General features: G+C 39.2%; 1 protein-coding gene across 4 annotated transcripts in view; it reads right to left on the reverse strand.

Moving 5' to 3' along the window:
- Window positions 1-23,900, reverse strand: part of PAA1 (P-type ATP-ase 1) — a 407,902-nt gene that overhangs the window by 48,011 nt on the left and 335,991 nt on the right. For all 4 annotated transcript variants that reach the window (XR_016246430.1, XM_089373270.1, XM_089373272.1 and 1 more), the window contains 5 exons: window positions 12,325-12,375; window positions 12,030-12,226; window positions 11,682-11,814; window positions 9,595-9,692; window positions 6,424-6,661 (listed from right to left, as the gene is read on the reverse strand). Coding sequence is in view for 3 of the 4 variants with exons in the window: in XM_089373270.1 (XP_089229396.1) it covers window positions 6,424-6,661; window positions 9,595-9,692; window positions 11,682-11,814; window positions 12,030-12,226; window positions 12,325-12,375 (717 nt within the window). In the remaining variant the exon portion in view is untranslated. The remainder of the gene's footprint in view (window positions 1-6,423; window positions 6,662-9,594; window positions 9,693-11,681; window positions 11,815-12,029; window positions 12,227-12,324; window positions 12,376-23,900) is intronic.

Consider the following 23,900-nt stretch of genomic DNA (forward strand, 5'->3'; position numbering starts at 1 on the left):
TTTCCTTTAGGTTCTTTTAATTTCGTTGAAGTCCTATCAAAACTTGGGATTTCAGACTTCCCAGATGCTGCCTTATCTTTTTCAAGCTCTACTACTAAAGCTTGACAATACCTATAATCAGGAAGTTTAGCACATCTTAACTCATAAGAAGGCTCAGGGCTAAAGGCATCAATATAAAAGTCCCGAAGAGATTTATCAGTAGATTTATAATCTTGAGGTAATTCCTTAATAATATCATTGAACCTCTTTTTAAATTCTTTTGCGGTCTCATTTTCTCTCTTTTTAATGATACTGATAGCTTTTACGAGATGCCTTCCTTCTCTCTTATCTCCATACTTTTCCTTAAAGGCATTAACAATCGATTGCAAAGAATCAAATGAATTTTGAGGCTTTTCCGTAAACCAATCTAAAGCATCCCCCTCCAAGGTAAGAACAAAAAGGGTCATTTTTACATCATCATGATTAAAATCAGCAACCCTTGCATACTTACCCAGCCATGAACTAAAAGATTTTAGATGAGAGTTAGCACTAACTACATTATTGCCCTGGAAGATAGGCAATTTATCCATCCCATGCTTTGGAATATCATTGGGATAACCTTGAATGTTAGCAAAGTCACAAGGAGCGAATATGTCCATGATGTCATGCTCGACCGTGTTAGTAAAAAGCAAATCAATATCAGAGAGGGCTTCTTGTCCAAGATTAACAAGAAGGGTACGAGAAGAGAGTTTGTGTAATCGTACTCTGAGAGCCCTTTCAGGATCAGGAGCAGGATTAACCAAACTGCTTGGATGTCTTCTAGTATACACTCTTGCAGAAGATAGATGAAGTGGAGTCGCCACCCGGACAAAGAGTCTAACTCAGAATAACCCAAAAGCAAGGAAACAAGGACAAGGAACTTATCTCGGCAAGAGACAAGAGGAATGAGATGAAAGTCGAAGAAACCAAGGACAGAAAAAACTCTATCCCCGGCAACGGCGCCAAAAAATGTTGTCGTTGCCGATTGAAATGAAAAAATGAGAAATGAGAAGAATGATGAGGAAATGCCGTTGAGACGCCGAGAATAAAATATCCCTGGCAGCGTCGCCAAAAAAGGTTGTCGCACAGAATGTCTATGCACTGCGACAACGCTCAGATTGGGGGGTTGTCACCCTGATCCCCAATCTCTCCGTTTAGGTTGTTTCCCTACAGCAGGCTAAGGAGGGTAGACCCTATGGAAAAATGGAATAAAGAAGAACCAGCTGGGAATCAACCGGTTCGGGAGTCACAGCGAGGCAATCAAGTACTTGATTAAAATTTAGCAAGACTTAAGATTTAATTTAAATTTTAAATGATTAATACCAGTGCCTTATGGAGTTAATGATCTTGCTAGGTAAAATGAAAGCCAAGTAATTGATTAGCTACTGTTGCTTAGGAAAATGAAATCTATTTATAATTCCACAATAAAAATCTTTAACAATCGCTTGAAAATATTTGCAAAATGTCTAGCATGTAATGAGCATTAAATAATCCAAGCAATAACGATAGATAGATGCAAGATATTCAATAGATGCACAATGTTCGAGCAATTAAATTTCTAGAGATCCAAATACTTCAAAACAACCATGAAATTTAAATGCTAACCAGTTTAAATCCTAGAATTTAAATGATTATGCTTAGTGACCCAAATCTAGCAAAATTCACCACTTTCCAATAGTTAATCTTTAGATATAAAAATTTAAGCACATTTAACTATAGAGAAAAGGAAATGTTGATACCACAAAAGTTTTCAAATCTTAGCCTTAGCACAAAAAGACACCAAGAAGAAATTTTAAATTGACAACTTAATTATTCCTTAGGTGAATTTTTCAATACGCTAAGCAAGACTAAATGCGGTAAATGATCAATAAAAAAATTTCAATTTTAAAAGTGACCAAAACATATCGAACTGGCTTAATGATTTTTGAAATTTTTTTAATGGGCCAAAGGCCACATAAAAATTTAAAAAATCTTTAAGTATGAAAATTAATTTCGATTTATACCCTAGCAGCATAAATTTTTTAGGCTTTTTAGATATTTATAGTTTTTAAGATTTTTTAGATTTTAATTTTTAGATTTTTTTTTTTTAGAAAAGAAAAATCAAAATCAAAATCAAAATGAAATTCGAAAATATAAAAAGAGTCAAAGTCAAAGAATTAAAATCTTTTTACTTTTCAAATTTCTTTTAAAGAAAAATCAAAACAAATAAAATAAAATAAAAATGAAAATCGAATTGTCTAAAAAAAATGACAAACTAAACCTAATGCTAACTAAATAGAAAACTCATACATAACAAAAATACCAAAGAGAAATGGAACATATGTTTTTGTTGAGTGCAGGTTCGCCGGAGAGTTCGACGGCAAGAGCGTTTAGATGAAGGAGGCGAGTTGAGGCATGATGGAGGAGGGAGCTGTAGGAGCAAACGGCTGAAGGGTGTGTGGCAGGGCTGCGGAGGTAAATGGAGCAGCGGAGGTGAATGGAGCAGCGGAGGAAGATGGAACTGCACGCAGGTGAAGGAGGGAAAAATGCGCGTGAGGGTTTGCAGTTTGGACAAGGCAGCACACAGATATGGAGATGAATGTCGAGGAAGCAATGGGCGCAGTAGGAACGAGGAGCGCGCGGGAGAAAGGAAGGTTCGATGGCAACTACGAAATATGAACGATGATTAAAAGATATGCTGCGGAGAGGGATGCTTAGGTTTAGAAGTTGCAGGCATGACAATAGAAGGTTGCAGAACGAGGCAGCAGATGGCAGAGTAATGGAGGAAAGACGGATAGGAGAAAGGGCGGATTTGATGGGTATCGAGAGCAGTGAGGGTTTCAAATATTTTTCCCAAAGAAATTTCGAAATTTTCCTGTAACAAAAAAAAAATGAAAACCCCAGGCAGCAGTAAACAGGTGGTCCAGAAACCCCTCAAAACTTTCCAGAAATCTTAATAAAATTTTTACATCCTTCTACTTCAGATTTCTTAGTGAAACCCCTAAAAAAATTTCTAGATTTTAAAAAAAATTAAAACTCTTGGACTGTGAAATAACGCCCCTGCAAAAATTGGTTTTGAGGCCAGATCTTACCCTCCAGGGCCTAGATCTAGCTTCAAAATCAAACTGTCTTCAAATCTGCAACTTATTCCTGAAAACACAAACACCCAGAACCCAAATATAAATAAAACCCCAGAAAACCTAGTCAGAAAAATAAAAAGAATTAAAAAAAATTATAGATCTATGCACAGGGACATCAGATCTATCAGATTTGGCGAGTGTGAGTCCAACTCCGCTCCCAGATCTGATAATCTAAGGCTCTTTAAAGCCGGATTTATCAATTCAGCATAGAAATTTTTTTTTAATTTTAATTTAAATGGAGGTGCTTTGCCCAAAACCCCTCATGCGTCAACAATAAAATTTCTTATGATAAGCCCAGGATCCAATCAAGCTGGGCTCTTCAGAAAATACAAATCGGGATTTGGTTGGTCCAACTGAAAACTTCCCCGAAGACCCGATGATCCTAAAATCAAGAATTTCCTGCACAACTCAATTCAACCATTAACATAGAGTGAGAAAACGATAATAAAATTCAGATTTAATAGAGATACCTGCTATTATATTCAAAATTTAAATTACCATTTAAACCCCAGTGATTTAGCACGATACCTGTGCTCAGATCACTCTTTAGAAAGCTATCATCAATGGCTGAACGAAAATCTATGCATGAAAATAACACATCTTACAACATTTCCACGAAGAGTAACACCAGCAGAAATTAACCCCAAAGTCTTTTTTTATTGCTCATAAAAAAGATTACAAGAGAGCTTTCTTTATCACATGACTCAAAGATCGAATCATCTCAACTGACAAATGACCTCCTATTTAAACATAAATCTTCCAACATCTAGTTCAAGTGATCCTTGTCAAAGTGATCTCGACTGTTTATGAGGATCAAAATTTCTTTTAATCTCATCCGTCGAAATTTTAAATATTGAGGAAATTTAGAATTTTTCAATTAAATGCATTTTAATAAATTCAAAAATTAAAATTTTGCATTAATTTCCTCAAAATTTTGACTTTGACTTAATCCCAGGGACGAAAGGCCTAAAATTTAACAAAATAATCAATTTACCTTAGTCCTTGGGGCTTTTAAAATTTGAATTTTAAGGACCCACGAATTTTGTCTTTGGAAAATTTAAATTTACCTAGGATCTATAATTAATTAAATTTCTGGCTTAGAATTTTAATTAATTTTGTCTAGAAAATTTAGTTAATTAACCTCTAAGGGGATAAATTATTTTTCCAACCCTCAAGACACTTTACATCATTATCATATATTTTACATCACAAGGGGGAAAACCCATCTGAAACAGACCCTCACAGACCGCCCATTTCTGCGACACAAATATAATCCAACAAACTAAGCAATTTGTAACAAAATAACCTAACCAAATAGTTAGGACTATTCCCAAATCACTTTTACATAGACTCGATATATAACACTAGGACTAGCTTAAGGTTTTGGTGACAAAATTCATTCCGGCTTTGGGGTAAGGTTGAAAGAAAACTCTGCCGACCATCCAAGAATGGATCGGTTAGACAAAAAACCTCCCGGAATGTAGATCGTTACTAGGAAAATAGGTTTACCTAGGCAATTACATACATGACACAGATCTGCCGAGATTATTTACATCATATATATGCAGAATGGGTTTACATTATAACACGGCAACCAAGTTGATGATGATAGCAAGACGACACAGACATATCGATCAAGTGCTATCCCTTTTGTGAAAAAAGGGGTGTACTGCTATGGGTCGTTGACACGTAGTGGTCAACAGGAGGATCTATTGGAAGCCTAACAAGTTACACCTTATTGGGAACATTTATTGAATTCTTCCACCAAGAAGAAGATCAATTGTTGTTGTGCTTGAGCCCTTTGTTCTTCTGGAAAGAAGCTGCTAAGCACCCATGCTCAAGGCAATCCCAACATTGGAATGTGATATGCTCATAATCCAACACTTGAGGCAAGTTATGGTCACCATATCTTAGTAGGATTTGGTTTGACAACCCTTTACTCACATTTGCATAGATACTTAGGTGAGCAAAATAGTGGCAACCTTAGCTCAAGTGGCATTGTTAGTATAGACAAATTCTCCTAGCGTGTTGGCAATAATTAAAGAGGAAATCTTGGAAGTTGAATCCATAGCAGAAATAGGGATAGGGTTTTGGCATATGGGTTAAACTCTAGAAGTCACAACTTCATAAAAAGGTTAGTGTCAATCGTGAGCCATGGTTTGGGCAAAACAACTTCTAGTCGATCCTCAAATGTGCCAAACTCAAGCACAAAGAAGCCTTTAGCTATAAGATGAAAGGACGTTGATTTGGTGAGAAGAGGACCCCAAGATGATTTGAATCAAGTGCAGAGTTGCTTTAGTGAGTGCCACAATACATTGAATGGATAGGTCATGCCATATTCTTGGAGATGACCAATCTATGGCTCAACCCACTCAACTTCAAAGACTACATCAAGGACACCCACTTTCCCCATGCAAAATGTTGCGAAAGAGGCTGATAGCATTGCCTTAGGCAAAAGTCTAGAATCATTCACCTTGGATTGGATTTGAGATTCTTTGAAGGATCATCTAATCATGGGATCCAGGACTTTAGCAGATGGTTGAGGCTCTCTAGAGACACTTGTACAGGCCAGCATAGCCTTAGCAGTGAGATGCTAGACATGATCACTTGCAGAGAGATCAAGGCTTCCATATGATGCTAGATGTGATCATTTACAAGGAAACAAGGGTTGTCGTGCGTAGTGAAGGAGGGAACTCACCTCCTTGAGCAACAATAGTTGCAAAGATGTTCTATGTGGGGAATGAAAGCCCGGTTGCCTTGGGAAGGGGGGGAGGTAGAGGGAGCACACAAGTCCATGAGCACATCAAAGAAATCCTCATAAATGCAAAACCCTAGTTGTCTCTAGCTCCACAAGCTGGATGAAAATCAACACCCTTTCAATTCATGACCCCATAAATTTTATTGTACAACTGTATTGCAATCAAATTAATTTTAATTATATTACAACCTAAACTTCATACGAGCATGGAATAAATCAAAGTTGACTCTAGAATCTCAAATCAGACATTTTCATTACTGAATAATAGAGCTTCAGTACTATTATATTTCATGGATTTATCTTATCAAGAAAGACTTCATTCAATAAATTCTGTGACATGATGCAGATATAGGTCTTACTACCAAATGGAGTGGGCAGGTGCTTCAGAATAGGAAGTTACTTTCTATGCTTTCTTTGTCAGTTATAGGGTCATGACTCATAAACAAATAATCTTCAAATTGCTACATTGCAACAATCGTTGATATTGTTCATTTTATATTTATAAAAACATATGAAAGCATTACTCACCTTATCCGTTTCTATACCAACCAATGCAGCTACATATTCTGCAGCAGTATGCTTGTCTCCAGAAAGCACATGAGTAGAAATTCCCATTTCAGCAAGAGATTTAACTGTGCCAGCTGCATCTTCTCTCACTTTGTCTGCCACATATATAGCACCAGCCAAACTATCGTCCACTCCTACATAAACCAGAGTCTCATCTAACCCTCTTATATCTGGAGGTGATTCAATTTTTACTCCCTGCCTGTAAAACATATACATTCTCTTGCAGGATTAGATTATAGTTAAGGGTTATAATAGACTTTGGAAAATAATGAAAAAAAAATACTACATGCTATTTATGTCATTTTCCACAAAAATAAAGAAGCTGAAGTATACTAAGTGAACTGAAATTGTTCCGCCTATCTGTGTTAAGATGCCCTCAATACAGCAAGTCAAGGTCTGAGAATCCTGCTTAACAGACGAGCATTTTACACACAGCAAGGAAGTCAGATATGAATGTTTTCTTCTGGTCTACTGGTTTTGGTATTGGCAATTGAAATGTGTCATGAAGATTGTATCCAAGCAAAGTTGGTAATATTACCAATCTTAATGAAATGGAAAACACTTTTCTCTAAGATTTTTATATACACTAAGCATTTCATAACATGTTCATGGTGAGGAAACATCATTTGAGTTTATTTTGAGTACTTTCTCACAGAGGGAAAGTTGAAATAAAACTAATTAGACAGGAACAACGCAATGCTAGAATTTCTAAATACTCTATGTTGATTTTTGTAGCATCGGTTGTGTTCTAGCCACGAAATTTGGTGGAGAGGCCAGAATACATTGTATTCTCTAAAACCCGGAATCGTTTCTGGAAATTCCACCTAGAGATGACTTAATTAAAATAGTTAATCTTTTTTTAATGGTGCCTAACTCTAAACTTAGGAAAACTTATTAATTAAAGGGTATTAATTAAGTCATGGTGAGAATCTTCTAGAAGAAGACTTGGACCGATTTCTAGTTAATCTTAGCCATCAATTATGTTTTAATCTTGGCCGTTGAAGCCTCAACGAGAGATTATGAGAATAAATTCGATGGGGATTGGAGAACACACTTGGAGCCACCAGAAATTTGATTTTGCTGGGAAATTGATTTCTAGAGTAACAGCTTTGAGTTGCCGAAGGTGATTGAGTAAAGAAGAAGCAGTGAGAGACTGGCAAGGATGGTAAGGCTGGAAGGAAGTTTTTCCAGTCCGATGAGTGCATAGCAAAGAGACAAAGAATTCCATAGAGAGGTTGACGCAGTGCAGAGAGGCAGAGCAGAGCTTCAGAGGGAGATCCGTATTTCGCTGAGGCCAAGTTGAAATTCAATGCTAGAAGCTAAAGTGGGAGCCTGACGGCCAGGAAGATCGAGTTTCCAGAGTAGCAGCTGATCAATCAACAAGAGAGACATTGGTCCGAGTTGGGTGATGCAGAGGCAACGCAGAGCAGCTCATCTTGAGCCAAAGTTAGTGTTGAATCATCGGTGGAAGTGAGATTTTTCTCACTAGACTTCTGTTAGCCATTTTCTATGTATGTAAAACTAGATTTGAGCTTCCACAGATTTGTACTCACATTTACTACTGCATAATAATAAAACCCTCGGCGGCTGCACGGGTTTTCCCAAGTTGGGTTTTTCCGGGGACATTGGTCCAAAAATAACGGTGTATTATTGTGTGTGTGCATCTATTCTTCCATTGTTTTTATTTCTTCTGCAGTATTGTACTTGTGAAGGCTGCAGTGTATTAGTTTCGATATTTACCATAGAATGCAGTAAATAATTTGTTCAAGTTATTTAACAAATAGAAGAAACTTAATCAGTTGTTGCAGTAGGATTCAGGGTCACCAAATTTTCACATGGTATCAGAGCACAGATAGAAGCCGGAGAGCTCAATAGCAGCTGAGATCACCATATCAATATAAACTTCCCTTCACAAAATCCATCTGATCCCTCAAAACAATCTTTCTGGAAACATTATGAATCACAAGCCTCTAATGCTACTTCTTACATCCCCTGTCCCATGTCTGTGCATTCCTAAAAATCATGCAAGATATGATTGGATCAATTACCACCATTATCTATATCTACAAGCCTCCCTAACTATCATGATGAAATATTTTGCATTGTCAAATTACCGGATCATGTTACTGCAACAAAGAAAATAGAAAATTAGGCACTAAGCTGTCAAAAGAGGAATTGTAGGAACAAAGAAAACCAACCAAGTACAACCCTATGACTATTTTTTTCCTTATATTCTGCCAATTTCTATAATGCTGGTCATTATCATTGATCTTAAGTCTGCACCGTATCTCTATATTCTGGAGAATAATACCATCCCCACAATGCTGATATAATAAAAAGCATAGCTTCTCCATTTATTCATGATGTCTGCATTTGCATTCATCTACCATTCCTTCTTTTTATTGTTTCAAGTGCATCTAAGCTACACAACTGTGGGATTTCCCAAATTCTATTTCAATAGTCAACAAGTCAAATTATCAGTTGTCAACCCTGAAATTGTTCACCAAAGAAAATCCCTCCAATGGACCAAATTGTTCTTACCTTCAGCGCAGCAAGGCATATAGCATGCTTCATTTTTAAGAAATGGGCATAGATTAGTTTTAATAATATCAGGAGAAAAATAAGAAAGTAGGCCCAAAAGAATCACATAGCCCTTTGTAAGCATACTGTATACTTTTATTAATGCAAGGCATCCAATGCAGATACAGATATGTTAAGAGACAATACTACAGTAAAACATTCATAGTAATCAAAGAGGTATAAAAACAAAAATTCAGACACATCCACTATTGGTTACAGTTTACTGGTTACTTTAATTAAGAACTATAGTCAATTTAGAATAATAAAATTAGACTGCTATTTCCTGCATGTTCTATAATTTGGACATTATCATTGAGTCAAAGCAAACAGAAAAACATATCATGATCAGTTTTCATCATATTTATGATTTGCAAATACAGATGAAATTAACGGCCAGCTACAAGATCCAGTTCAATGCTATGAGCATGCATCTATCTCAATGGTTGTTAATGACACGTGATCTTAAGACTTCATCCCTGAGTTTTAATTTTAAATGATCCACTTTTTGAATCAGAATGGCATTTATCACAAACTATGTCACATACAAAATACCTGCCAAGCCACTCTAATGTACCAACAGAAACTCGCTTTTCTTCTACAACTGCTGTTGCACCATATCCAGGTTCTTGCTCAAATGTTCCATCCTTCACCTATACCAAAGTGCATTCCAGGAAAAACTTGGAAGTTAACATTTCTTGCAAGAGTAGATGATCTATCAATAAAGTTATAAACCAGGCAAATGTTGTGAATACCATTCCATTTACCCCCATCTTATTGTAGGGAACTAGTCTACTTGTTTATTGGACTCCAGCTCTACTGTAACTGCGCCAAGTGGTGCCAGGTGGCAAATGAATTGTAATTTCACAAAGAAAAAAGGCCTGTAAAGAGAGATCTTTCACTAAAATTTTGTTTTAGCAGACATTCCCCAAATTTCTTGTGCAAGGAAAACTACATACAAGCTTTGTAAAGTGGTCTATATTCAGCTGCAGTCTAGATTAAAAGCAAGTCATTTTAATAAATCAACGATCAGCACCAATGTCATAAAACAAGAGCAAGACCTTATGAGAATTTAATAAAAAATAACTGATTTGCAAGCTAAAACCATAACATTTTACATTTCAAAATTCACACTACGCGAATTCTTGACAAAGATATTAGCATAGTTTAATTTAATTTTAATTTTAATGATGTTGATAACAAAGTTGATTCATTTGGGTACTCACAAGTCAAAAGCTTCTTTGCCTTGCCACCAAGCTGAGCTAACTTAGCTCCACATCTGACTTTTTGTTAGCAGGTCAAACTGACCAGTAGCAAGTCTGCCTAAGTTACCAACACATCCTTACATTCCCCCCTCCAATGTCACGTATTTCACATGTTGGACACGACACATGCATGACACGTGTCATACACGAATTTGACTCGTGTCCTGATATTTGCATATGTGTCTGGTGAAAAGGCAGCCCATTGCTTCTTAAAATCGATTTTTTGCCTCATTTTCATGCAATTCAGTCACACGTTTGGAGCTCTCAGGGGTTTTGGAGAACAGCTAAGGGTGATTAAGCAATTTTAGAAGAGATTCCAAGTGCTGGGAAGTGGATTTGTCCAGGCCCTACTAATGTTATGTTATTAATGATAATGTTAAATTCTTAAAGTAAAAGTAATTGTCATTTTTACTTAAATTTTTAACATTACCATGAACCGTTTCAAGATGTTTGAAGAGTGGTTCAAACCTCATTGGATTTCTTATGGAGAAAATAGAATTTTCTATCCCACTCAAAATCCAGCAACCTATATATGTGTGTTTTGAACTCTTTATGAGTGTTGGATGTTATTGTTCCTTGGTCAGCTTTGTCCTGGCTAAGTATTGAAATATAGACTAAGTGTTAAGATATTATTGATATGTTTTAAAGGGCAAAGTTGGACATGTGCCTATTGTTGAAGGAGCTTGGTTAAGTAGGACATGGTTGTGTTTGATAGATTGCAACTTAGGAGAAGTTATGGGAAAACTTTAAGTGAAGAAGCATAGGCTAGTTGTAGTAGACATAAACTGGCTAAGCCCTTTCAGTCAAGGCAAGGCAGTGCTGCACAACCTTTGGTGTCGAAATAGACTTGGGAGAAACTCAAGTTTGCAAAGAAAAATCTGGGTAGACTGTTCGTCCATGACAGGTGGCTTCAAAGCATAAACAGATGCTATAGCTGAGCTAAATGCTACAAATTGTTTGTTAAAGGAAATGGTATGTCCAAAGCCTAAATTGCACTACTTATTTGGGTAATGATGTTTCGAATGTCCAATTTATACTAACCCAACATGAAATTTATTCACAAATAAATCCCATATAGTTTATGCCACCATACCCCATGACAAGCAATTGATTCTGATTTTTCCTCTATGGACTATTTTTTGTTAAAAATATTGCGCCAACAATTCCACCCACCCCAAAGAAGGAAATTGATTTCTTTTAGAATTAGAAATATTACAGTGTTTGATTGTCGTACATAAAGGGAAAACTTGGCATATTTTACAGGTACAATGGTTGTACATCACCCAAGGCCCAAGGCTATCCCATACTAAAAATCATTTACTCCTTTCATTACAGTACTTTATAAATTGGTTGGACTTCTATAGAAGAGAAGCATACCATTACATTCCGACAATTAGCAGATCTAGCTGCTTGTACTACAGCTTTCGCAATTGGGTGAAGAGTATTTGACTCAACCCCAGCTGCTAATGTCAATATCTCAGATTCTGACCAGTGAGGAAGATTAGAAGTCCTGCATCATAAGATAGACCATTTCCTTAAAATTGTCATTTACATGGGATACGTTTCAATGTATTGCAACCTGAAAATTAGTTAAAACAATCCCACTAGACACGAAGCACAATACACTTCAAAGGAAGATAGTTAAATATTGCATATATATATCATATATATATATATATATATATATTACTTTGAAGAATATTCTATATCTATAGGATGAATTACCTTAAATTTGAGTCAGAAATTGGAGAGGCATCGTCCCTCTCCTGACTTCCAACTGCAACCACCTTTGTCACAACAGGTTTGCCAATAGTCAAAGTCCCTGTTTTGTCGAAGACAACTGTATCAACCATTGAGAATTTTTCTAGAATATCTCCTCCACGAATAAGGAGGCCTCGCATTGCACCTAGAGAAGTTCCTACCTAGACAAAGAGGGTTGAAAAGAAAGTCATGGAGATTGGTAAGATACAGTTAAACGCTTCATTACAATAATTCACTTCCACTGAAGCTGCAAACTTACCAGAACAGCAGTAGGTGTAGCAAGGCCCAATGCACAAGGGCAAGAAATAACCTGCAGTGAAACTAAGTTCGATTAACTACCTCATGATCACATGTTGACCTGATGTAAACCCAACTAAAGATACATTTAGCACAATACAAAAATAACTAGAAACACCTGTCAATTTGATGATGTAACACATGCATATGTAATCATAGGTATATTCCTGACACAATAACATTATACAATACCTTAAAGTAGATGATCTAACCCACTAGTAAGAAGATGCCCAATGTGTGTTACCTATGATCATATTCTACTTTGAAACTGGGTATCAATTTTACATTTAAAATTGTTGGGAATTTCTCACTAGGGGTCCAATAAGTTATCAGCAATATCGAGGAGAATATCAGAAATTATCAGGAAACTTGAAAATATACAAAAATAATAATTTTTTCCAATTTTTTAAACTTCTAAAGACACATCAATATCAAACAAACACATTGCTACATAAATATGAAAATAAAACTGATATAAAACATGTATAAGATGTCAAGTGGTACATCAGACATTGAGACTAAAATATGATAAGACCTGAATCATTAGTTCCAACAAGATGGTACAAAATCACATCAAAACAAAAATAAATGTATATCGTGATATTGATCATGCCAATGACAACAACGGAATTCCCTTTGTTGATTTCTGGTAGCATCAGATGTGCTCTAAGCCTCAAAATTTGCAGGGAGGCTAGAATCCTAGAACACATGTATTCTAGAATACCCAAAAATCGTTTTGGGAAATTCCACCCGGAGACAGTTTTATTAAAATAAGTAATTATTTTGAATGGGTGCCTAAGTCTAAACTTAGGAAATTAAAATAATTAAAGGGTATTATAAAAAAGGGTGTGAATCATCTAGAAAGGACGGAGATCGAGTCAATACGATATGAGCCATTGATTAGAATTTAATCTGGGTTGTTGATTACTCAACAAGAAGACTATAAGGACTTCAATGGGCATTTGGAAGAAACATCGACTGGGATCAAGAGATCAAATTCTCAAGAGAGCAGAGCAGAGCAGTCAGAGAGATCATGGAGGAGATTCTTGCAGTGAGGGGCAAGGATAGCTTTCCGGAGGAAGTTTTTTTGATCCGGAGAGTGTAAGGCAGAGAGGGCAGAGAGTAGTCTGGAGAGGCAGCGCAGAACCACATAGAGGTAGTGCAGAGCTACGATGTGGCAATGCAGAGCTTCAGAGGGAGTCAGTATTTCAGCTGGGAAACAGTTGGGATCTAGTGCCAGAGCCGGGGTATGAGACTGGGAGGCCAAAGGGTCGAAGTTTCCAACTAGCAGCAGATCAAGAGGAGGTGTAGCAATGACGCAGTGTTGCGCAGAGACAGCGCAAAGGCTCATATACCCAGGTGTGGGTTTCCCTTATTATAGCTACCATTGCACCTTGACATGTGGTCTGGATGATTCCATTGATCCCCACTCCATTCCATTATTATATCATTTGCCCCCTACCTCGTAAAGGATGTACCATGGACGTGCCACCCCCTTTAGAGGTTGAAACCACCTAGTAGGGTCCTAGGTTAACCCCCTATTGAGCTTGGAGACACTTGTACTTACCAAAGCCCACTATGGAAGGGCATGCCACCATGAAGTGCTCCATTGATCCCATGATTTGTAATCATTGTTACTGTGAAAATTCCTCAAGCGGAATCCCTACTACAGTAACTGATGATATTACTCCTATTTGTTAAATTCCTTTAAACAAATTGCTTGTTGTTTCCTACGACATATATCGTAATACATACACTGCAGCCTTCACTTAATTAAATATTATGCAGAAACGAGACACTGAGCAAGAAAGAAAATAAAACACAAATGACACCGTTGTTTTGGACAAATGTCCCCGAAAAAACCCAATGCGGGAAAACTGGTGCAGTATATCTGAGAGTTTCATTATTATTAAGTAGTAGTTTCTGAATACAACTTTGGAAGCCCTCTCGACAATCTAGTTACAGAGAAATACAACTAGCAAACAAGAATTGTGAGATTACCTCACTCTACCTGGCAAATCGCGGTTGTTCCAACAGTTGAATCAACTGTCCCCAACTACAACTACGTTGCCCCTGCATAGTAACTGCGTGGAGCTCTCTAAGGCTATGCATCAACTCAACTGGGAAACATCTTGCCTTCTGGAGCAGTTTCCAGCCCTCCCAGCTCAGAAATGTCAGCTCCTCTGCAAAACTGGGATTTCTGCGTGGGTCACTGAGTTGCCTTTGTGTGAGCCCTTCTAGCTCAGCATCAAGCTCTACGTGAGCCCTTTTGGCTCAGCATCAACCCCTCTGGTGTCTCTCTGCCTCTCTCTATTGTGTATCCTGAGCTTTAGAGAGGATACTCCAACCCAACTATCCCTACACCTCAATTGCAAGAAATCCCCTCAATCAGAACTTCCTCCTAAGAACTTCTCACTTCAGAAATTCGATCTCTTGGTGTGATTTCCAAATGACCCTCAAGCTCCCTTAAATAATCTTCTCGTTGACATTCAACAGCCCATATTAAAACCTAATCAATGGCTAAGATCATTTTAGCTTGATCCTTGTCTTCTTCTAGAAGTTACACCCACAATTAGATTGATACCCATTAATATTTTTAATTTCCTAAGTTTAGACTTGGGGTCTCATTAAAAATATTAATTATTTTAATAAAATCGTTTCTAGGTGGAATTTACCAAAACGCTTTCTGGATTCTTTGGAATACATGTGCCCAAGCCTCCCTACAAAATTTGAGGCCTAGAGCACATCCCATGCTACCCCAAATCAACACTCCCTCTTAACGAGGAATGCGCTCTAGCAGTATACGTCGCTGCATATTGCTCTGACTCTAAAGCATCGTCCTCTGCGCTGCTGATGTCTGACATGTTGTCCACCAACTACTGCATTGTTGCTGACACTGCCATTGTCAACACTGCATCTGTACTACAGCTCCCTCTCAGGTGTTGTGTCTGTGCTGCTGCTAGCACTGCCACTGCCAACTACCACTACACTACAAACTGTTGATGTTAGCAACTGAAAAACATCCCAAATTACTGAACTAACTATGTTTAGTATAATACCACGTGAATGTTGAAGCTTGACTATTGCTAGTCTCTGCATTGACCTATGTTGCGGGGGAGCGCCCCCCCCCTCGAACCCGCTCCCGAATCGCTCTCAGGGTGAGAGCGCGCTCCCTCAAAAAAATTTGCGCTCCCTGGTCTGTTAGGAATCGTTATAGGGAGCGATCGCTCCGGCGCTCCCAGAGCGATTTTTAACGCCCTGGAGCGATCAGGGAGCGATCGCTCCCCGATCGCTCCCGGGCGTTAAAAATCGCTCCGGGAGCGATTCGCGCGGGGCCGGGAGCGGGTCGGCAGAAAAAAATTCCGCGGACCCGAAATTTTTTTTTTTTTTTTTTTAAATAATTTGGTTTTAAAATGTCAATGGGCCAAAAAAATATTCATTGTTACTTCATTGAGCTTGAGTTTGGAGCTGGAGCAAGAGCAAAGGAGCGAGGAGCAAGTGCTGAGGAGCGAGGAGCAAGTGCCAAGGAGCGAGGAGCAAGCCTGCAGAGTTAAGTAACTTAGTAATTTAGTTAGTTTAGCTGGTTAGGTAGTAATTTAGTTAATTTAATTTAGCTTATTAAGTTTAAAAATCATGTATTTAAATTAAATTAATAAATTAAATTAATTAATCCCAATAAATTAAATTAATTTGCAGATTCAAGAATCAAAACCCTACAAACATCAAACACCATGGACCTGGCTATATTTCTTGGCATTTTCCTCTTCCTAGTCCCTTTTATGGTTATTATGGTGCTGGAGAGTAGGAAACGGAGGGGCCAGCCCCATACTGAAGAGGGGGATGAAGAAGCCGGAGAAAGTCAAATGGGTGAAAACCCCGGTGAGGAGGAGCTGGAGGAGGGTGAACATGACCCTCAAAAAACTAAACAAGACCAAACTCCATTGTGGAAATATGTTAACAGGGCTGAAACAGGGAGAGGGGGTGGAACCACTAAATTTCATTGCCCCCATTGCAACACTGATTACACAGGTTCATACACCCGTGCTAGAAGACACCTCTGCGGGAAAAGGCCATGGGATGGAGAGAAACAAATAGGAATCAAAACTTGTACAGCGGTGTCAGCAGCGGAGAGAGCCAAATACATAAGGGAAGAGGAGGAAGCCCAATACAGAACAAAAAAATCAAGGGGTTTCTTTGAACCAAGCTCACAATCACAAAGAACTCCTTCAGCATCCTCCCAAGGCAGTGGATATGGACATGGAGGCACAGGGTCATCATCTTTAAGGCATAGAACCATATCAGATTTCCTTGATGAGGGGTGTAGGAATGATGTGGATTCAAAAGTTTACAGGTTTCTCTATGCATGTGGGATACCATTCAATGTTCTTCGCTCACCTTATTGGCACGAAATGGTTTCTGCCATAAATGATGCCCCTAAAGGATACAAGAGCCCTGGGTATGATAAGGCAAGAACCGTTGGCCTTGATCATGAAAAAGCAAAAATATCACATTCTTTGAATAAAATGACAAGTTCTTGGACTAACCATGGGGTGTCCATTGTATCTGATGGATGGACAAATGTAAAAGGCAAGCCATTGATAAGTGTTCTTGTTGTGTCTGTTAGTGGTCCCATCTTTCTAGCTGCACATGATTACTCAGACAAGTTCAAGACCGCCATCAACATTGCAGAAGCATTACTTGAAACAATTGAGCGTATTGGCCCATACAATGTCATCCAAGTCATCACTGATAATGCTCCTAATTGTAAGGCAGCGGGAGCAATTATTGAGGATAAATACCCCAACATATTTTGGTCTGGATGTTTGGTTCACACATTGAACCTTCTGTTGCATGATATTGTCAAAAACAAAAATGAACAATACCAATGGATTGGTAATTTGTACAAGAAAGGCAAACAAATGATAAAATTTATTACAAATCATAGCAATACCCATGGCCTTTTCCGCAGTCACTCGAGATTGGAGTTGCTGAAGATTGTGAAGACTAGATTTGGTAGCTATTACCTGACCTTCAAGCGCCTTTTGAAGGTAAGAGAGGCATTAGCTAGCATGGTATCAAGTCCACATTGGCAGGTATTAAAGGAAAGGGCTACAAATGTAGTTGACATGGGAGGTTTTGAAATGGTGGAGGAGGCCGCTCTTGATGGGCAGTTTTGGACAAGTGTGAGGCAGGTATTGGATTTCACCAAGCCAATTTATCACATGATTCGATTTGCAGATACAGACAAACCAGTGATTGGCGAGGTGTATGAGCAAATGGATACCATGTTGGGGGAAATAAAAGACATTGTTCATAATAGAGATCCCAACTTGTACAAACTGATTCATGATTGTGTGTGTGAACGGTGGAATAGGCTTAATCTTCCACTACATTGCTTGGCGTATATCCTTACGCCAAAATACTACTCTACATCTTGGTTGGGCCAACCTGCAGCAGGGGGTGGGGTTAGGACCAAACCCCATTTAGATCCAGAGGTAACTAAAGGATATTTGAAAGCATTAGAAAAGTTGGTACCTGACAGGGAGGAATGTGTAGCTGTGCGCCTTGAAATAGGCAGATACATCAGTGGCACTGGTTTGTATGGTAACTTCCATGCAATGGACGACAAAGATAAATTTGAATCTCTCACATGGTGGGAAACATATGGCGGCCACGGACTTTTTGCCAAAATTGGCAAAAAAAGTTCTTTCACAGGTTGTAAATTCTTCTTCTGCAGAGAGGTGTTGGAGCACCTACAGCTATATACATAATGTGAAAAGAAATAGACTCAATGAAAACCGAGCAGAAAGCTTGGTTTATGTGCACTACAACTTGAGGTTGTTGAGTCATTACTGTGATCGGGCTAATGAGGATCCCACATATAAAATTTGGGACAATCACCCAGAGGATGACAATTTGGAGGATGGCATTGTACATATTGAAGAACTAGAAGAGGAACTTGTAAGGGATGAAAATGAAGCAGCAGCCATGCCACCTCCACCTCCACCTCCACCATCCAGTAGCAGTGCTCGAGGTCCGAGTCTTGTTCCTTTGCTGTCGTCACCTCCGTCTACACCCTCGCGTGGAGGTTCTAGTTCTAGTCGTCGGTCTGTGCGGGAGACTCCTAGAAGACCACCACGACCTTCTTATACTCCTGGAGACTCTCGTGGCAAGGGCCACATGTAGATTTACAGTTTACTTGTCTTTTTTAGTTTCTATTAGACTTTAGTTTTCATAACTGTTGAGTTTTGAGTCCTTGACTCTTGACTCTTGACTCTTTCATATCATAATGATATTTTTTGTAAACATTATATCACTGTGACAATGAAAATTTGAAGTTTGAAGTTGGGCCTTGGCAATTATAACTCATTGGTAATGATTGTGAATTATGAATATGATGCTTTGTGAAAGACTAAAGTTGTTTCATTTCATCTCATTATTCATGTTTCATTTTATAAATTTTTAACATTTCATATCATGTTAACAGTTAGAAGTTAGGACTTAGAAATATCTTCGATATTACTTCTTGTAATGGTTAAACTTAGCTTACAAGTACAACTTTGGTGATCAATGATGATAAATGTTATTGAATTTTCAATTCTGAAAGCTTGAAGTTGAAACTTTAAGATTGAATTTGATGAATCATGATTTATAAGACTCAATATGTTGCAGTTGTAATATGTATTTTACTAACTTGTGGACATGGTTGATGACGATTATAATTTCTAGATGATTGATGTGATATGGTTCAATGATCAATCTATGTTTTTTTATGTTTTTTATGTCTAATTCATCATTCTACATGTTTTTGTTGACATATATGTATCAAAAATTAAAAAATATAAAAAATATATATATTTTTAAAAAATCGCTCCCGGATTCGCTCCCAAACCGGGAGCTTCTGAAAATGGTCGCTCCCGCTCCCGCTCCCAAGTAACATTGGCATTGACCCTCTAAATCTACTACGTTGCTGCTAACCTTTGCTCTATGCCATCTGCACTGCTGCCAACTTTGCTTTGCGCTGCTCAGACTCTGGCGCTCATCCACCAACAGTTGCACTGCTGCTGACACTGCCACTGTCAACACTGCATTTGTACTACCGCTCCCTCTCAGGCGTTGCGTCTATGCTGCTCTAACACTAGCATTGCCAACTAAACTATTGTTGCTATCAATGGGAAAACATCCCAAATTACTGAACTAACTATGTTCAGTATCACACCACGTGAATGTTGAAGCCTAATTGTTGCTAGTCTCTGCACTGACCCTCTGAATCTACTGCGTTGTTGCTGACCTCTGCTCTGTGCCATCTGCACTGCTGCCAACTTTGCATTGCACTGCTCAGACTCTGGCGCTCCTAGCCACTACAACTATCTCCCTGCCACTCCTTAGCATCATCCAACACTAGTCCATCCTGCTACCTCTAATCTGGGCTCCCATAGCAAGGAATTGATCCAAGAGGTAGACACCTCAAGGATCCTGCCCATCTATAGCTCTTTCGAGCTACAACTCCAAATCAGCCCATCTCCTTCTTGGAGGTATCTCGGTTGTCATGGCAAACTCCTCTTCCTCAATCTTCGCAGGTGCAACCTTAGAATCATGTTTCTCATCCTTTTCCTTCTTCCTGAGAGGACACTTTGTAGCGTAGTGACCCATCTCACCACACCTGAAACACTTGATCTTCGAGACATCCTTCTTATGTCTCTGTTGCTCTTGATGTCCCTTCGATGCAAGGGTTGCATTCTCCTCCTCCTCCTTGGGCTTCGACCCACTGTTGTTGCTGCTTCCGTCAAGTTTGACCTTGACTAAGTCTCTCCTCAGCTCCTCTTGTTTTAGAGCTACCCACATCTCATCCCAATTTGGCAATGTTGCTCTGCCCAGGATACTCTGGACAAAGACTTGCCACTCATCTGAGACAGAATTGAGGGCCAGTCTAACCAACTTTGAATCCTAAGGTGTATGCCCCGCAGCAGACAACTTATCACGGGTTTACTTCAGCTTTGTCAAGAAAGGATCCACACGCTCCCCCTTCTGCATCTGAGAAGATCTTAGCTTCTGCTCCAAGAACATCTTCTGTTGCGCGGAAAATCCTTGATATAACGTGGCCAAGGCATCCCACATATCCTTAGCAATCCCTCTGCAAGCAACGTGACACACCACGTGATCCTTGACTCCATCCAGAATTATCCTCTTGGCCTTCACCATCTCAGCTCAATATTTCTGCACCGGATCTAGATCTACAAGGACAACCACCACATTGTCAACGTATGTCTTGAGGGCATGGTCATCTAGAAGGGATGACATCCTAGCCTTCCAGATGACGTAGTTGGATGCTCTGTCCAACCTGTCTTGATCCCTCAAGCCACTGGTTGCCATTTCTGCCACAAATGTCAAAAATCTCCTCTCTCTTCTATGTTGTTGCTGGGCTAGCCTACGCACTCCCTGCTAGAGATAGTAAAAATGTTGCCCCTCGCTTCTGCTCAGCTCTAGAGAATTCAAATTCCTTGGCTAGGAATTCTCTAAGGAAGAAATTCCCGCAGTTGTGCTTCTCCTCTTTCTTCTGACGTATTTCAGCCCAACAATCTGCACGCTGAAAAATCTGCATCCCACCAGCTCTCCTCACGCTGAGGCTTCAGCGCTACTCCCTCTACCCCAGGAAAAATTCGAACTGGGAGTCCTTCTCTCCGTCGGCTCACTCGGAGAGAGACTGCCTTGAAATTTCAGCCCTCCGACTAAGAACTGCGCATACCCCCTCTGGGGTTTCGAATTGCTACCTCCTGCAGCTTTTTCGAACTCCCTCTTCTGCTCAGCGTTGGATCTATCGGCTCTGTTTTTCTTGCTTCACCTGCACTACTCTGACACCATGTGAAAATTCCTCAACCGGAATCCCTGCTGCAACAACGGATGATATTACTCCTATTTGTTAAATTCCTTTAAACAAATTACTTGTTATTTCCTACAGCAAATATCGTAATACATACAGTGCAGCCTTCACTTAATTAAATATTATGCGGAAACGAGAGACTGAGCAAGAAAGAAAATACAACACAAATGACACCGTTGTTTTTGCACAAATGTCCCCAGAAAAACCCAATGCAGGAAAACCGGTGCAGCACATCTGAGGGTTTTATTATTATTAAGCAGTAGTTTCTAAATACAGCTCTAGATGCCCTCCCGACAATCCAGTTATAGAGAAATACAATTGGCAGAGAAGAATTGTGAGATTACCTCACACTACCCAGTTCATCCAGCAGCTGAATCAACTGTCCCCGGCTACAACTATGCTGCCTCTACGCGGTAACTGCATGGACTTGCGTGGAGCTCTTTGAGGCTCTATGTCAACTCAACTGGGAAACATCTTGCCTTCTGGAGCAGTTTCCAACCCACTGGCTCAGAAATGTCAGCTCCTTTGCAAAACTCAGACTTCTACGTGGGTCACTGAGTTGCCTCTGCGTGAGCCCTTTTGGCTCAGCGTCAAGCTCTGCGTGGGCCCTTCTAGCTCAGTGTCAACCCCTCTGGTGTCTCTCTGCCATTCTCTGTTCCGTATCCTGGGCTGTGGAGAAGATACTCCAACCCAACTATCCCTGCCCCTCAACTGCAAGAAATCTCCTCAATCAAAACTTCCTCTTGAGAACTTCTCACTTCATAAATTTGATCTCTTGATCTTAGTGTGTTTTCCAAATGACCCTCAAGCTCCCTTAAATAATCTTCTCGTTGACATTCAACGGCCCAGATTAATAGCTAATCAATGGCTAAGATCATTTTAGCTTGATCCTTGTCTTCTTCTAGAAGTTACACCCACAATTAGATTAATACCCATTAATATTTTTAATTTCCTAAGTTTAGACTTAGGATCCCATTAAAAATATTAATTATTTTAATAAAATCGTTTCTAGGTGGAATTTCCCAAAACGCTTTCTGGGTTCTTTGGAATACATGTGCCTAAGCCTTATTGCAAAATTTGACGCTTAGAGCACATCCGATGCTACCCCAAATCAACAATTACCTGATTATTCTAAAGATTTGTTGTATTGGAGGGCAAGGGGACGCATTGGATGTTATGCAAGATTGCAAGTGGGTCTTCATTTAGGGCTTGGTCTCCCTATACGAGGTCCTAGCCCTCCAGAGCCCCACATTGGCACTTGTAGGGTGAGAATTGAGAGCCATGGGCCATAGTCGAGTTTACTTCATGGATCCCCAATAGCGTTCATTGATTGCTCCTATTCCACCATTGGGATAACGATAATGCCCCTGGTTCACCATGCCCAGCCAACTCCATTGATGTACCATACACTTGGCAAATGTTCCAGGATCCAGAGGATTATCCCCCACAGTAGAGGGAGGCCTTATGTCATTATTCCAACCCTTACAGTGGGTCTGCAAGCACTTCCGATCCATTTGGAGACCCATGAGGATGACCTTGTGCCCCCACACCCACTTGGGAGAACCATAGGGTTTTGATTGGAAAACAAGGGGCCAACCCCTTGTCCACTATGTTGGGAGTCCACTTCTATATTATGGCACCCTTTGGACTTCATTAGGCCTCCTCAAAGGCCCAACGACTCACTTTGATGATCATTCGACCCTCTTGAGAGGCTTCTTCATGTATTAATGAACTATTTGGTGGGTTTGTCACCAAAAGTTATTGTTATTATGCACATTATCTTATTTTAGGGGCTAAATTAGGCGTAATTAGTTAAATCGAATTCATTAGGAAGTGTATAAATAGAAGTGAGACGAATCATTTGGATCATCATCACTTGAATTCGATCATTCTTCCTTGTGAGATTTTCACTATTCTTTTTTGAGGACGAAATTGGATGGATGGATGAATTTTGATGTTTGGATCTCTTCATTTTTGCCTTGGAGCTTCTATATTGGCATATGATGATGATTAGATATACTTGTTCTCAAATGTAAGTGCTCTTTTAATGCTATTTTGTCTTTTTCTTATGTCACATGCATGTTCCTAGGGAATTTAGCTATACTAGGCTGAAATATGTTTCTTTTCTTATGTGAAATGGTGAAAATTTGTCTTTTATTAGCATTGCATCATGTCATGGGCCATGGTTGAATAAGTGAATGTTCCTAAAGATATTTTGTTAAAATTTTATCTCGATAAGTCATCACATATTGCATATCGAAGTATAAAGACCTTGAAGCAATTGTCCCATGCCCTAATTGCCATGCGAAAATGTTTTGGAGGCCTCCTTGACCAAGTGAAGTCACTCCAAGAATTGGAATCATGTTGACTCCATTTCTCCCAAAGGATTAGGCACTGGTCCTCCATAGGTGATCACCAAAAAGCATAATCTTTATCACCTCTCCCTCTTTCTTCTAGGCCTAGCCTCCACAGGAGACCTAGGACATCACATTTCTCACAAGTTACCCATCAAAAAAATCCAATCTCCTAGCCTCTAATGTGATGTCGTGTCTCCTAAGATCCCTCCAAATTTGAAGCCATTCCAATGGTGGGATCTCGTGATACTTCAAGCCCTAGCTCTTAGATTGTTTCTTACCCTTTGATTCCCTTGTCTAGTA

This window comes from Pinus tabuliformis, chromosome 8, assembly GCF_031772625.1.
Source record: "Pinus tabuliformis cultivar Carrire ecotype Pingquan chromosome 8, CPIR1, whole genome shotgun sequence".
In the NCBI taxonomy this organism is placed as follows: Eukaryota; Viridiplantae; Streptophyta; class Pinopsida; order Pinales; family Pinaceae; genus Pinus; species Pinus tabuliformis.